Source organism: Uloborus diversus, chromosome 7 (assembly GCF_026930045.1).
Source record: "Uloborus diversus isolate 005 chromosome 7, Udiv.v.3.1, whole genome shotgun sequence".
Taxonomy (NCBI): Eukaryota; Metazoa; Arthropoda; class Arachnida; order Araneae; family Uloboridae; genus Uloborus; species Uloborus diversus.
Window position 1 is genome coordinate 124,102,790 of NC_072737.1, and position 16,015 is coordinate 124,118,804.

At 33.0% G+C, this 16,015-nt stretch overlaps 1 protein-coding gene across 1 annotated transcript in view; it reads right to left on the reverse strand.

The window, feature by feature from the left end:
• The window catches only part of LOC129226172 (polyamine-transporting ATPase 13A3-like), a 124,093-nt gene that overhangs the window by 11,716 nt on the left and 96,362 nt on the right, over positions 1–16,015 (reverse strand). The window contains exons 25-30 of the mRNA XM_054860773.1: positions 14,387–14,496; positions 14,199–14,295; positions 8,996–9,068; positions 8,762–8,912; positions 7,159–7,301; positions 5,537–5,625 (exon numbers count right to left, since the gene is read on the reverse strand). Of these exons, the coding sequence (XP_054716748.1) occupies positions 5,537–5,625; positions 7,159–7,301; positions 8,762–8,912; positions 8,996–9,068; positions 14,199–14,295; positions 14,387–14,496 (663 nt within the window). The remainder of the gene's footprint in view (positions 1–5,536; positions 5,626–7,158; positions 7,302–8,761; positions 8,913–8,995; positions 9,069–14,198; positions 14,296–14,386; positions 14,497–16,015) is intronic.

Sequence of the window (16,015 nt, forward strand, 5' to 3'; positions counted from 1 at the left end):
TACATTCAGAAAAAAATTACTTATTTTTTATTAAATGAATGTTTTTGGAAACAGTTGGAAAGGAAAGCTGATAATCGACATTTGTGGAATTGATTTTAATTCATCATGGAAAATGAACAGTTATATCTCTGAGTAAATTGAAATATTCACAGAAAAACAAATGTACAAACTTTATTTTCAGGCAAAATATTTCCTTCTCAATACTCAATGGAACTTCTATTATTTGACAAAATGATGAATAATTTCTAAGAAAGAAAATTACAGTATTCATTTTGATTAAAGAGGTCAGAAATTTTTGTTTCTCTTAGGAGAGACTTTCAGCAGCATTAGCAACCGCAAAATGGAAGGCAACAAAATAGGGAAATTAGCATAAGTTTGAGGTACAGTAAGACATGCTGCGAGTATGCAAATTTTAGACTGGCGACATTGCTGGTCATGTGATAGCGCTGATAAGCGACATAAAGGATTGGGGGTGTGATGACCATTGTTGTTCAGAATTAAAGTTTGATGGAGAAGAATCATTTGATGAACTTGCATTTTTTGGTATGTCTTCAAGACATCCCTCAGATGATTTTATGGGTGGCCATGTGATTGGCAACATCAAGGAAGGGAAGAAAAATTTAGATATTGTCAGGGAGTTTGAGTTTGACGTCAGTCACAGGCAGGGGCGCCGACTTGGAAAAATTATTGAGGGGGCTGGGCCAGACATCACCGAGGGTTTATGGGGTTATGTAACCCCGCGGAGGTTACCCCCCCCCCCCCTCCCCAAAGAAAGGTCGTTTTTTGTGCCTTGAAAATGCCAATTTACATACTTTCTGGTGTGTATAATTTAAACAAACAAACAGTATGTGACATGGCGTTTTCAAAGTAAAACAATCCAAAAATTGGTATACAAATTTTTCTGGTTCAACTAGATCATGCCACTTGTCTTACTAAGAGACATTTTTTTTGTTCTATTTTATGGGGAGTCATGCAGTGCCGTAGCTAGGCATGGAAAAGGTACGGCGCTTGACTTGCATTGAAGGGCACTCCCAGAAACTCCGACTTAAAAAATATTGGGGGGAGGGGGCATGCCGCAGGAAATTTTCTAAATCTGAGATGAAAAATAGTGAGTTTTAAAGTTTTTTTAAAGCATTTTAAAGTCATATAATCAACAATAGAACCCCGAAAAGTCGACAAGCCCGACACATATTTTTTGGCTTTGAAAAAAGGAAAAAATAAATACGAACACACACAGTATTTTTGTAAAAAGGTAATTTAATTTAAGCATGCTTTTTAAGACCAGTTGTTTTTTCATTAGTGATATCGGCTAACATATTCAAGCATAAACGCAGTCTCTCAATGTCTAGGTCACTTTTGAAAAACTCAGTTGATTTTTCAAAATGTTTCACCTTTGTTTAATAAAAGCAAGCACTCTTGTTCAACTGCAATGACCTGTGTGCGTCCAGTTGATGTAAATCGCCCAACAATGCAAAATTGCACCATTTTACAAACCTCAATGTATATTGCCTTGTAGTACACTCGAGTCCCGACCTACGCGAGGGATGCATTCCAAGAACCCTCGCGTAAGTCGAAATTTTGCGTTGTGGAAAAAGGTATGTGTAAAATTTTTTTATAAACGTACCCATTTATTTTAGACACTTGTAAACACCCCGTCAAACTGTTAAAAACCATCTCTTAACTCTACCCTAACTTTACATTCCTGTTTCTTACATAAAGAACTGAATGTTACTTGTTTTTTAAAAATACCGTTTTATTCAACATAAAATAATGCTACGATGTACAAAATCAATGATCAATGGGAAAGAAAGAAAAAATAAACCGGTATACGGTAAACACAGTATATAGTAAGAAAAGCAAATGCATCTTTAGTTGTACTGAACAGTCGATACATTAATGATATTTGTACACAATACATGAGCAGTTTCCATTTTCATAAATATTTGCATTTTACTAAGACACTACTCGGTGAATTTTTACGGATTTCCTTTTCTTGACTTGTAATTGTATGTATGGAAGATTCACTCATATCTAATTCTCGTGCTACCTTCAACGCATTTTTTGGTTGAGCTTCAGCTTTTGAAGAAGCTCTAGCTTTTCTTTAATTGTCAGAAACTTTCTCCTTTTATCTTCACAAACTTTAAATGAAACAGCGCTCTTAAGTGTCATTATATTTCATTAACTTTCGCATTTAAAATGAAAAAGGAACTTCCACTCTCAGCGATGCTAAAAGGAAAAAGATCCATTCATGAAAAAAAAAAAAAAAATAGTAGCCAAAGCCGATACGAACACACCACTATTCCTTCCCGAGAATTTTCGTGTTGCGGGTGCGGAATTCGCGTTAGTTCTGAATACTGGAGAAAAAATCGCGTTAGTTATAGCCATTTCGCAAAAGTAGCTGGAGTCAACTGTATTCCTTTTGGATTTTGAAAGTGTGCGGTGAGCTGCCTTCGTTGTTTTCACTTCTTTGGTATACGTCTATTCCGAGGAAGGGAAGGATCATCATTTTGTGAAGGTTTTCTTTTAAACACAATTCCTAAAAGTATTCAAAATTATCACGCCTCCCATTTTATATACAAATCATGCTCTCATATATTTTTTCCGGGTCAGCAACACTTAGGTGAGCGCGCCGCAGCGCTGCCCACCGGCAACAGACTTGACCCGTAATTCGCGCACTATGACAAATTTTTACAGTACTCGCAGCACTGTTACACTATCATTATTCACACCACTCGTTTTCAGTTAACCTGCTTACACAACCGTAATAATTATTTGTTTTAACTCATTACTGAATGTATTTTACAAGGTAAACTATCTTCAAATAAGGAAAATAAAAGATAAATTTATGAGTTTAAAAAGCATAATGTAATTAATAATTTTTTTGATTTATTGGGGGGGCTCTGCCCCCTCAAAAATATTTTTGAGGGGGCTCGGGCCCCCTCAGGCCCCATGGAGTCGGCGCCACTGGTCACAGGGTTGTTTCTACAGTTTGGAAATCATTTTGAACAAAAGGAAAGTGTAAGAAACGTCACAAAGGAGGTCATGTACACAATGCGACATCAGCAGAAGATTGTTGCTTAGTTCTAGCTATGAAAAAGAACCAGCCCAACGCAGCTACTGAGGTAGCAAAGCCGTTTCCTGCTGCTACTAGCAAGTAAATATCCCAAAAAACTGTAGCCAGAGATTTGAATGCAGTAAGACTATACTCCCGTCCGCTTGTCTTGTACATCTCCTTGTCTATAAGTCAGTGTTTTGCTCGTTTGTAATGATGTCTTCAGCATTGAATTTGGAGAGAGGTCAAATTTGCTTGTGTGATATTCTCAGATGAAAGCAGGTTCAGTCTGTCATCTAATTGTGAACGACAACTAACCTGGCATGAGAGTGGTACAGCATACAAGCTGGCAAACATAAAAGAAAAGGACTAATATCCTACAAGTTGTGTCATGATATGGGTAGGATTATGATCAATGGCCGTACGTCGCTTGTGTGCTTCCAAACAAGACTTTGACAGCTAGTGATACATTCAAGTTGTTCTACTGCCTCATGTTTACGTGTTCTGTAGTGCTGTGGGCAATAAATTCGTTTTCATGGGTAGCAACGTAACATGTCATTAACAATCGTCATCCAGGAGTTTCTAACTCACTCAAAATATTCAACCCAACGGATGGCCAGCACATTCTATAGATCTGAATCATACTGAAAATGTTTGGAATGCTTTGGGGAGAAGTCTTGCTCGTCGACAGTGCCCTCCAATAAGCAAGGATACCCTTATCCGTGACAGAGAGAAGAATGGGATAAAGTACCCCAGCAGGTGCTGAATAATGTTGTGTAAAGCATCACATGATGTGTGGAAGCTCGTATTGCTCTCCATGGTAGCCATATCCCATATTGAATCTTACACTGGAACGCCTGGGGGCAGTAATTATATTTATTCACTTTTAACGTGTTCTGCCCAAAATGACCATTTTGTCCATTTTTCAAGGCCTTCTGGATTTCACAGCACAATAAATTATTGTTGTTGCAATGTTCTAGAGTTTTGGCATTAGTTCATTTCACTTCGCATTGAATTATACTTACTTTCTTATGCGCTACATAACCCATTAAAATCCTTCCTTAGCAATTGTCCACCATTGTATTATATGTGAAATTTTTAGTGCAATTAGATAGCAAATCAAACTTAATGAACAAAATTTTCATTTTAACCGTGATTTCGAATTAAACGTGATCGTATTAAGAGATTTCAACTGTATAATAGTTTCAAAAAATCAGTAATCCAACGTCAGAAAGCACAAATATTGCAAAATATTGCAGACACGTGTTTCGGTGTTACAAGGAACACCTTTTTCAATGCAAAGAAATGTGAGCTTCTGGATGAAAAGTCATCCGAGAAAAGCAACACGGTGGAACAGGAGATAGTATAAATATCAAAAACTAGAAATTAAACAAAACAAAAAAGATAAAATGACACCTGGAGGCAAAATTTATTACATAATTCCATCAGGGAAAAAAAAACCGTTAAGTTATAAATTTTCCAAGAAAACCAGACAACAAAAAAGAAACGGCGGGTCTGTCCGACCCTGTCCGACCGCCATTCTTTGAAATTTCGGTTAAAAGAACATCAAAACTATGTGAGGAAACAACAGCTGAATAAATCCAGTATTGCCCAACACTGTTGGGAATCAAATCATTCTTTTGACTTTAATTCTTATCAAATTATCCAAAAATGCCCCAATTCGTTGGATCTTGATTTTTGGGAATCTTTCCACATCCTGAGGAACCGTTCTAATTTAGTCAATGATCTTACTGCAATTCCCTATTTTTCTTCTGTGTGAACTCCTTTGTTAAAATTGGTTTAGTTTTTATATTATTTTTTATGCAAACGTCGTACATTTCTTACTTTTATTTTTTTCATTTTTTGCTTTCTTATTTTGTTTTGTGATTAACTAATTCCAATATGTTTATCCTTCACTTTGTTCTTAAATGCATTTCTCCATTTGATACATTGCTTTCATACATAGTTTCCCCCCCCCCCCCCCACTGGTAAATTTATTGCTAATTTATTCAGAATGTTTCATTTTTGGACTTTTTACATTGTTTATGGGTTTTCTTGGAAAATTTATTACTTAACGGTTTTTTTTTCCTGATGGAATTATATAATAAATTTTGCCTCCAGGTGTCATTTTATCTTTTTTGTTTTGTTTAATTTCTAGTTTTTGATATTTATACTATCTCCTGCTCCACCGTGTTGCTTTTCTCGGATGACTTTTCATTCAGAAGCTCACATTTCTTTGCATTGAAAAAGGTGTTCCTTGTAACACCGAAACACGTGTCTGCTATATTTGTGCTTTCTGACGTTGGATTACTGATTTTTTGAATTTTCAGCACAAAGGTATTTATTCATTATGTATAATAGTTTGTTCCAAAAGGGAAAGAAGAAATTCTGTCTTGCATCATATACGTTTTTGATGCATCGAGTCAAAGATTCAAACAGTGGCATATAACAGGCAATTATGAGCAGTGGAACCAAAAAACTTACAGCCATTCCCGATGCCAACTCTTCAAATGGATTGAAAAGTAGTAATGTTGAAAATGATGTCAAAACTGCCAATGAAGTTAAAAATAAATCTAGAACAAACAAAATGCCAATTATTTCACAAAATTCATAATGGACTAAATTCAAAATATTTTACAAAAAGTTATTAATTCTGCAAATAAGAAAACATCACATATTCATTTGATCGTTAGCGTAAGTTATCAAGTTAAAGACTTGTAAAGAAGAAAAACAACAACAACAAAAAATAAAATTACAACAAAACCTTACACATTTATTGCGTAACAAATGAACAAACATCAAATGAAAACCTTTTCAATAACTATGTCATGTTAAAACTTAAACCTTTACTTTCTAACAGCAGTGCTGTTTGATTTGTATCATTTTAAATAAAAAAAATGTCATTACTTTTAATTTTGAACCAAGTTTTTACTTGAGGAGGAGTTTCTTTTTGCTCAAGGAGTGCCAATGACAATTGTTGAGTTTTCGAGAAATTTGTATGCCTTTATGAAATTCCAGATATTAAGGCAAAGACCCAATTTAAATTTTGGTTAACTTTTACATAAATCACCCAATAGTGGTGATCAAGAGGACAACGCGGCAATGTTTTGACATTATACATTTTGAAATCAAATGCAGTAGAGTCGTGGTTATCCGAGTACAAATAATTGAATTTAGGGTTAAATGAGGTACATTAGTCCTTGAAAAAATATTTGTATAGCAGAGGTAAATCAAGCCATCAAAGTAGTATAAAAGGCATGGGAATAAAGGGGAGGCAGGTCTGATAGATAACCCGACAACTGTGACTAACATCAGTTTGCATTTTTATTTTCCTCTATGTGCTTGCAATGTTTTTTGACTATAACGTCATGATGTGCGGAAGAAAAACCAAGTAAGTAGATAAACCATCACACTTACTAGCTGTCTACTTGGACAGTAGAGACTGAGTACAGAGGCTGGAGAAAGTGGAATCGAAAATAATGATGAAGACATTGAAATGGACATAGAGAAAATCAGTCAGTGAATGATGCAAAGAGATAGAAAAGGCCATAGAGTATCCAGAACAGCAGTCAACAACAACTTCAACAGACCTTTTACTGCTACAATCATTGCGTGAAAAATTGGCAAAGAAGAAAGAGTGTTGTGAATTCCATTAAACAAAAAACACTTAAGGACTTCTTTAAGATATTGTCGCCTCAAAGCAACAGTAGGATATCTTGCTGTTATTTCTGGGATTAGATGTCTTAGTGTTGTTCTGAGGCGGCGATATACCTTTTTCAATTGGAACATGCACTCAATGTATAAATGAATGTACAATATAATTACATATTTGTATGTATGCAGGTCATTTTTTCATTTCATTACAGGTACAATATATGCCTTTTTTTCACATCTTTGGCGACATTTTCATTCATTTCAACAGTTTTATCTGCATTTCCCATTGTATTTGGATAGAGCCCGTGTAGCCTGAATTTTCCATAATCCTAAGTACCCTTGGTCTACATTGCCTCAGATAATTGAGGCTCTACTTAGTTATTTGCTTTGCAAATGTTCATAAGAACATGCAATAAAATTGAAATTCTAATGCAAGTAAAAAAGTAACTTACAATTTGTGAAAAAATGTCTCCTGTATGGTGGACCATCAGATACTAGGAGAGCTATTATGATATACTGAAAGCTAGAAACCAAAAATATTGTTGTATTTTCCCAGCAAGGAAAGATTTCATCTTCTGTGACAACTGGAACGTACCTATACATTAAATAATAAACATCATTAAATAAAGCAAAAAAAAAAAAAATGCACATTTCTATTAAAATCCATCTAAAGGACATTTTCTGGTAATAGTGCTCAATTTTAAAGCACTGTTAATTTAACTTACTAAAATTTTAATTTAATTATTACTAAAATTTTGATTTAACTATTAAAATTTTAAGCACAATTGCTCCATTTTTTCACATACTAAAACACAAATATTTGAATTCCTCCATACATAGTATAACCAAACTTTTGACATTTCTGTCTTAAAAGAGCAGGGTGATACTCCAAAATCTTAACAATATAGTGTCTGGGAAGAATAACACAAGAATTGCTTGAACAAAAGTTTATTTGATTTATTTTTAATTGTTAGAAATGATTTTCCTAATATATTTCCATTCATATCATTCATGTGAGAACAAACTCATTTGTTTATTTCCTGCGGAAAATTTTGAATAACCAGGAAGTCACTCTCTTTGCCTGTCCAAACAGTCTTTTAGATGTACTTTAGTTAGTTGAAATTTTATATGAACATTTAAAAATTTTAAGTATTAAATTATGCATACTTAAAGGCATAAAATATTATTTTAATCTATTTAAATTATTTAAATAATCGAGGTATATCATTTTAAAGTTTGTGCCAAGGTTTTCATGTCATTCTAATATCATAGGAATGAGTTCAATTATTACAGGAAAAAAGAAGAAATTTTGAATCTCATGCATGGCAACGCTGTTTATTCTCGCCATTTTATTGGATTCCTAGAGTATTTTGTTGTTCTTGATTTGCATGGTGGTCTTAAAATTTTGAAGTTTGCAATCAAGGTCTGTAACATTTTTAGTCATTCTACTGGACAACATTTCTGTTTTAAGGTTTTTAAAATTAGTCCTGGTATGTGTAATTTAATTAAGAGATAAGAATCTTAAAGCAGCATTTTTAGACTTAAATGTAATTCTGGCCCTTGGTAACAGGTTCTGAGTAAAATGTCCCTCTGCTGTCATTTGAAATACCGGAACAGCGCAGCTAAAATGCAATATGATTTAAGCGAGTTCCCTTTATTTTTCTGTAATCAAGTTCCTCATAAAGGGTCAATATACAGTTTTAAAAAGAAAACCAAAGCATTTTTATATTTTAAGAATTTATTAAAAGAAACTATAAGGTTTTTGAAGAATCATCTAGTCGGGAAACATAAAGGGTTTTGAAAACACTCACGCTAATTCTCTTTTTCTATCCAAAAAATTACATCTTTAATAATGGTCACTTTGAAAGTCTATAAACAACTTAAATAATTATAAAGATTTTTCTATACAGAAATTAGGGGGCCAAGCAACAAGCTTAGAATGTGTCAATTACAAAAACCTAGAATTCCAGGATAGCCCCAGAAAAGTTTCATCTGTTGAACAAATGGGCAATAAAACAGAAAAAATTACAAATTAAGACTTTTTAAAATACTAACCATTTTTGAACTTGAAGATACATGAGAGAACCTACTTGGACAGCACCTACAAAAAATACTTGGGACAAAAGAGACACAACATTTGGAACACTAACGAGATTGCTTCTGGGACGCTGAGGCACTATTTTTTCATAAGCTCGTGTATAGCCCACTGAAAAAGACAGCAAAGATTTTATTCCTCTTTTCATTAGTTAAAAAAGATTTACGAATACACATTAAGAAACATTTACTTACTCACGATAGCCAAAAGGGTAATAATAGCCAAATCAATATAAAGGAACATCTGATCTGTTAAATTTGTATCAACCTAAAGTAAACAAAAGGGGAAATGTAAATTTAACTAGATATTAATTGAAGTTTTAGTTTTCAGAAGCAAAAAGTTAAAACTATAACATACATGAAAATTCCAAAAAAAAAACCCCACAAATAAACAATATTTGACACAGACTTCTAGGTTTAAAAATATACTTCAGATGTTAATTAGAAAGCAATTAGCAATGAAACATGTTTCATTCATTAAAGGTAGATTCATAACACATTAATAGTTATTTATTTACTTCAATCAGTTACTGTATAGTTAAACATGGAAAAGAAAAGACGGGCCCTAACCAAGAACTTGAATAAAGAGTTCTACTTTCTGTTCCCAAAACAAAAACTCTTGCATAGGGATTCATTGAAGGCAAAATGAAGAGAAAAATGGGGAAAAGGCTTGCTTTGAAGTCAATAAAGTACACAAAAGCTATAGGTTTATCCTCTGAAACACTAAATTAATTCTTCAGCAGAACGTAGCATGGAACAAAGTCAGAGAGAAATAAAGAAATGCCCTTTTCACAAAAGCAGTTATTTTAGGCACAAAACTGACACTACTGCAAGTCTAGTTAAATAAGCAGTAAAATAAATACTTCTTCTAAAAAAAATAAAGTCAATCAGGACCAGGTTTTTTTTTTTTTTCATGGATATAAGAAACGTTTGGCTAAGTAGCGTCTATGAAAAACTGAAGAAATAATCAACAAAATTTTGTGATTCTGAAAAATGAGATTTTACAGATGTGTGGTATAATTATGTTCATTCAATCCTGCCTAATTTGCCTAAACAATGAAGCACATTTTAGTCATAAATGAACAAAATCATTTAGTGCTTGTAATTTTCTTTAACTATCTCTCCAACAATGAGCTTTAAATTAAAAAGCTGTGTAACAGCAGAGTACAGCTGGCAAAGGATACTGGACTGCAAATATATAAGTCACTTTCTGTGAAAATTTTCATCAACGTCAAGTTACCAGGATAGTCAAATTAGCTATGTGCCAAGAGTTAATTTGGTTCTGCTATATCTATATGAATACAAAAAACTAAAACTGCAAAATTAAAAGAATCTTGGTGGTAAACTAATAAAATTCAAAAAGTATGGAAAAAATCAGAAATAATGTCATTTATCATGGTCAACTGCATTTTTCAAAATTAAAACTACTTATTGACTCTTGTTCCTTTAAAACTTAAAGCATTTCCTCGTCAAGTTTCCAGTTTTAACATTACAATGCAACTTCTATTGCAGGTGTTTTACAGAAGAAAAATATATTCTCATATCAGGGTCCCTTGGACAGCTTTAATCATACCATTCTTACTAGAAACACAAAATTTATTTATGAATTCATTCACAAAAGCGAGAAATACAACTTATCAACATTGTGAAGGTTTGAGTGTCAGCAATATAAAACCTAGATTATAAATAATAGAAATTAGCAAATTAATATGGCAATGAGAAGAACTTTGTAACATTTTAATTTCATATAATGTAAATGATTAGAGTTGATTTTTAACCTTTTTAGTGCAATTATTACTATTATTATTTAACATCTCTTGTTTTAGCAATCATTTGACATTGTTTATGAGTCCTTGCACAAGTACATTCCTCAAATTTTAGTTTATAAATGGAAATTAAAAGGAACTAAATTTAATGTGCAGGGCCGTTCAGAAGTAAAATAGAAGTTCAGAAGTAAGCATATATAACAGCTATGCATTACATTTTACAAATAAATAAAAATAAAATAAGTTAGAATGAATTATTAAATAGGATTTAAGATAAATTTACATAATTTCCCATGCTGCTGAGAAATTTCAAACTATTCATTTTTCTGTTTGAGAAATGGTTTAACAAAACATTAAAAAAATAGAAGTTAAAAAATAAATTAATAAGTAAATAATTTCTAAAAAAAGAAAAAAAAAGTTCAGCCCAAATCCTTTTATTCTTCTCTAACTTTTCTAAATCCTTTCATTCTACATTTACAACTAACTAAGGGTGCATTGCTTCATAAATATATGAGACTTATAAAAGGATTTTCTTAAGTGCGTTTCAAAATATAATGATAACTCATCTTTATGACTCAGAGCATTTACTATGTATAAGTTACCAAGTTGTTACTCACACACATTTTTTTTTTTTTTCATGTCACAATCATTAAGCATGCATGTTCAAGGTAGAACCCCTATAACTGGAGAGGCCAATGCATCCGACATTTTGGAGCAAGTGTTCAACAGGGAAAGTTACCTGACTAGTTAAGTCAACAGGGAAAGTTTGGCAAATTATTGGCAATCATTTGCCAAACACGGAACAAGAGAGTCGGAGAGCAAAGGTGAACATTGGCCAAATTTTGGAAACAGTTGGCGTCGTTTCCAGGCTGCCAGTCACTTTGCGGGCTATTATTTATCCATTTATTTTTTCTTTCTGCATCTGCTGGAAATCTGAAGATCTGAAATCCTTTTTTGAAGCTGTTTACACAATTAACAGCCGTACAACCAACCATTTGACTCAATTTAACTTATGCTAAAGAAATGTAAATATCAGCAGCAATGCTATTGCTACGAAGCACTGGATCAAGTTTGCTCCAAAATGGCGGATGCATCGGCTCCTCCACTATAGGGGCCTTAGTTCAAAATAAACAAAAAAATATATACTCACAGAGCCTTCAACAGCAACTTCCCCACTTGAAGACTAGTAAGATAATACATCAATACAAACCTTACTAAAACCTACATTTCCCTAAGTAATGACAGTCTGTCCCCCTTGGCTTTCAAGGCCTACGCCTAGGGAGGGAGGCGTGATGGTATTGCAGGATTCGGCCAGTCACGTGACTGTTTCTAGCCCACGGCACGAAGAGCCACCTGCACCGCCACCCACGGGTGTGGACCGCATGTCATTACTGGCTGCTTCTAGGCCAAAACAGTAATATAGCTTTTTATTTGAGTAGACCATGAGTTTTAACCCAAAAGGATAGCAGGCTAATCTTTCATACACAGCAAACATTTCAATACTATTAAGTTGTAAAAGATACAGCTGTACAAGACATTAGTTCAACTAATAGCTTTATATGGAAGAGAGTGTTGGATGATGAATCAATCAGATGACCTTTGAACAAAAAAACGTGAAAAGATTTTTTAGAACAATTAGGGAAAACTTAGTACAAAGACTCTGAGTAAAGAGTATTAAGATATAATTTTGAGTTACAACAGATATTTAGAGAACCTAATTTAGTTAAAGCAATTAAAGCCTTTCAACTAAGATAGCTTGGCTATATTTTCAAGTATGACAACGAAAACCCAGTGAAGAAAGTTTCATTTCAAAATCCAGAGGGAAAGAGATATAGAGGCAGACCAAGATGGCTGGATACGGACGGATGGCATGCCAGATAGATAGACAATGTAGAAAAATACTTCAAGAACCCGGTGTAAACAGACGGAAGATTTAGAAGTGAAATCGATCTAGATGGGGTAAGCTGACACAGACAGCCTTAGCCAAGAGTCAGCTGCAGCGCTTATGAAGAGGGAGAAGCTTTTAAAGTTGGTCAACATCCTGTTTGAAAGAAATCATAGAAGTTCTCATAGAACTATTCATGTTCAGCAATAATATCCTCTGCAGTGAGTACTGATTTTAGAAATCACTTCAAATCAAAGAGACACAAGCACTTAACGGTTCAACCCCTACTGTGGATTCAAAATACTTGATTGGCAAACCAGGATCCTAAAGTGTTTGTCTTCCACAGATAGAGGAAAAAAAAAATGATGAAATTTAAAATTGATTAGGATTAAGAAATGAATTAAAGAGACATTACATTGGCAGTTTTAAAACTCAAAAATCAATCACAGTTCAATCATATTGCTTTTTAAATACAACAAAAAGGGGGGAAAGCTCATTTCCAGTTTGATTTCTGACAATTTTCTATTTCCTCAGTTTTTTTTTACGCTTCAAAACTATCTCATAGGCTATCATTCAATAAATAGTGACTAATGGCATAGCTCACGTAATATTTTGAAAAAAGGAAGCTCTCTAAATAAGACGTGGAAGGTGTTGCATGAGAGGTGCCTTAGAGATGTATCTGTAGCTCTACACTTGCAAAATTTAGCATTACTGCAGATGGCAGAAGTTGCACCACTACAGCACAAACTTTAGATCATTCCTGGATTTGAGTTCTCATGAGAAACAACAACAGTTTCATGACCTTTTGCTATCTTTTTTATGATTCAGTTTCTGTCACATACACCTGAACAATGAATTCTGAAAAAGATAGTATGCAGTGTTATCCACTGCTGTACAAAGAAATTTCTCAAGAGTGAATATCTGAATAAATGTATTGAACTATGATGCTAGCAGGAAAGAGAAAAGCAACCAAGACTTAATTTGAATATGAAAAAGACAATCTCATAAATATAAAATAGCTTGTTTGGATGATAATATAAGCATTTTAATAAAGCAAGAAACAACTTCAATACAAACTTCCGAGTATAAGATCGCGGTGATAAAGCCAAGGATTAAATTTATTTATGCCAACAAAGTTCATTGTGATTGGCTTGGCTGCATTTTGAATAACTTCAGCACAGCTATAAAAAGCTACTTTACTCGAAAAAAAACATCAAAAGTCAATTAGTATATGTGTGAAAGAGCTATGAATACCAAAAATCTATTAAACACACTGTACAATGGTACTCAAAAAACCCAAGTAAAATTTCTGCCATTCCGAATTGATGCACTTTGGAAAGTTGAAGTTTGTCCACAGTTTGATTTTGAAAAAAAAAAACTGCCAATAATTTGTTTCTAAAAAAAGCACATGAACTGCCACACAAATGTGCGTTCAAAGAAATGCTTTTTGTAAAGAATCAAATCTTTTCTTTCATATTTTTAAGCCATCACTTTTCAAATAAACTATTGAAATATTCTAAGTATGAAAGCCAAGTCGAAACAAAACAATGCAGGAAAGATTAGCCAAGCAATTCAAATAAAACGCACTTAAAACAAATAAGACTTCCAAATCAATAAAAATTTTGTAATAAATTTATAAAAGCATAAGCTAACAAATTTAATTATGTTCTTTAATTCATAACAAAATTATAAGAACGACAAAACAATAATAATGACAATTATTACTAATAAAATAATTATTACTTACAGTGTAAAGAATAAGAACAGATATGAACTGAGTTAAACTGTACAAAGCAATAAATTTGAATGTTGAGAATGATGTCACCAATGCACAGCGACCTTCCCTGAAATAAGAGAAAAACATTGAATATAAGCTAATAGTTTTAGATAGTTAAAAAAATACTAATTTCTATGAAATTGTGTGATTGAAATTACCTTATAACTATTGGAACACATGTGATATTAGGAATGTTTGAAGTGAAAGGTGCAGCTACTGATGCTTCCGCTTCTGACAGGGAAATTCCAACATCTGCTGCTTTTAAAGCCTATATTTTCAAAGAAAAATACAGCAACTCATCAGATTTTGCAATGAATGTGTGTTAAGTCAGTTATTTTATCCTGTACACCCCACTCTAACTTGAATTTTGCAATTTCCAATTGCAAATTAAACATAACATTATTCCAAAACATGATTTAAGTACCAATTAGACAGAATCAATAGAAATGATAAAGTGATAAAAATGCACCCCCCCCCCCTTCCCCTTCTCCAAACACACACAGAAATTATGGCCTTGAGCCTTACAAGCCAATCCTTATACAAACATGTGTATATATTAGGATTATCTAGACAACAACAAAGGAAAGAGAATTCTAGTCACGCTCCAAGAAAATATCACCTTGTGATCATGGCTAATCTGAAAAGGATTTACAGTGGAACCTCCATATATCGAACTTCCACATATCGAAATTTTCTATACATCAAAATCACAGCAAATTTCTATGTTCATTATATTGAAAAATTGTTTCTATATATTGATAAAATCTCTATATATCGAAAAAAATTTCGAACCATTCGTAGATTTTTTTTCCACTTTAGACTCTGTCTCATGAAAAATAAAGGTTAGAGGAAAAAATTACGTTCACACTAAAGGTTGCTACGGAACTCATAAGAAATCTGGGGTTGAAGGGTGTGTAGTCAAGTCGTTGTTCCATTCTGAAGTTCTTAAATTCCCTCAAATTTATTTCAAATCTTAGCTGTAACCAGTAACACTGTAAAATCAGTTTAAAATTATCCCTTTTGTCTGTTGATTATCATTTATAGTCTTCTTAGCTTCAGTAAAAATCATTCAAGTTAAGTAGATCGATTGTTTACTTTTCTCCCGATCACATAGTTAAAACGAAAATCCCCTAATGTTGCGATCAAGTTGAATTGACAAAGAATATGAAGTTGCATGGTTGGCGTAAAAATGTAATTTCTGTTAATTTTTTAATCATTAACTTTCATTTAATCTGATACTTGATAAATTAAAAATTGGGGTTTATACACGAAAATTAGCTTTTATTTTAATGTTTTAGGATACTTTTATGATAAAAAAGGATTGTTTCCATATATCGAAATTTCTATATATCGAATTTTTTTCCAGCAATTTGCTACTTCCATATATAAAGGTCCGATTGTATTCCTTTTCATTTTAAGGTAGTATGAATCATATTTCACTGTCTACTTCTTATAATTAATAAGCAGTTTAACAAATTATTACACAAAAGCAAAGGTATTTTCCAACACAGATCAAGATTATGTTTTAAAAAAATATCACTTATATTAACCCATACAAAGTGAGAGAAAAATCACTTGGTATTGTTTAGATTTCAAAGCCAACATCACTAGCGCGGATGGACAGACACATCAAGCTATATATAATTGCATTACACAATTCTGAATAACTCAAAATCCCCCCCCCCCTTACTTTGAACAATTCATTTTTAAAGCATTAAAAAATTAGCAACAGAAGAAAATCTTTTAAACCACTGATTTATAAAAAGCAATCCCCCTATAAACTGCTT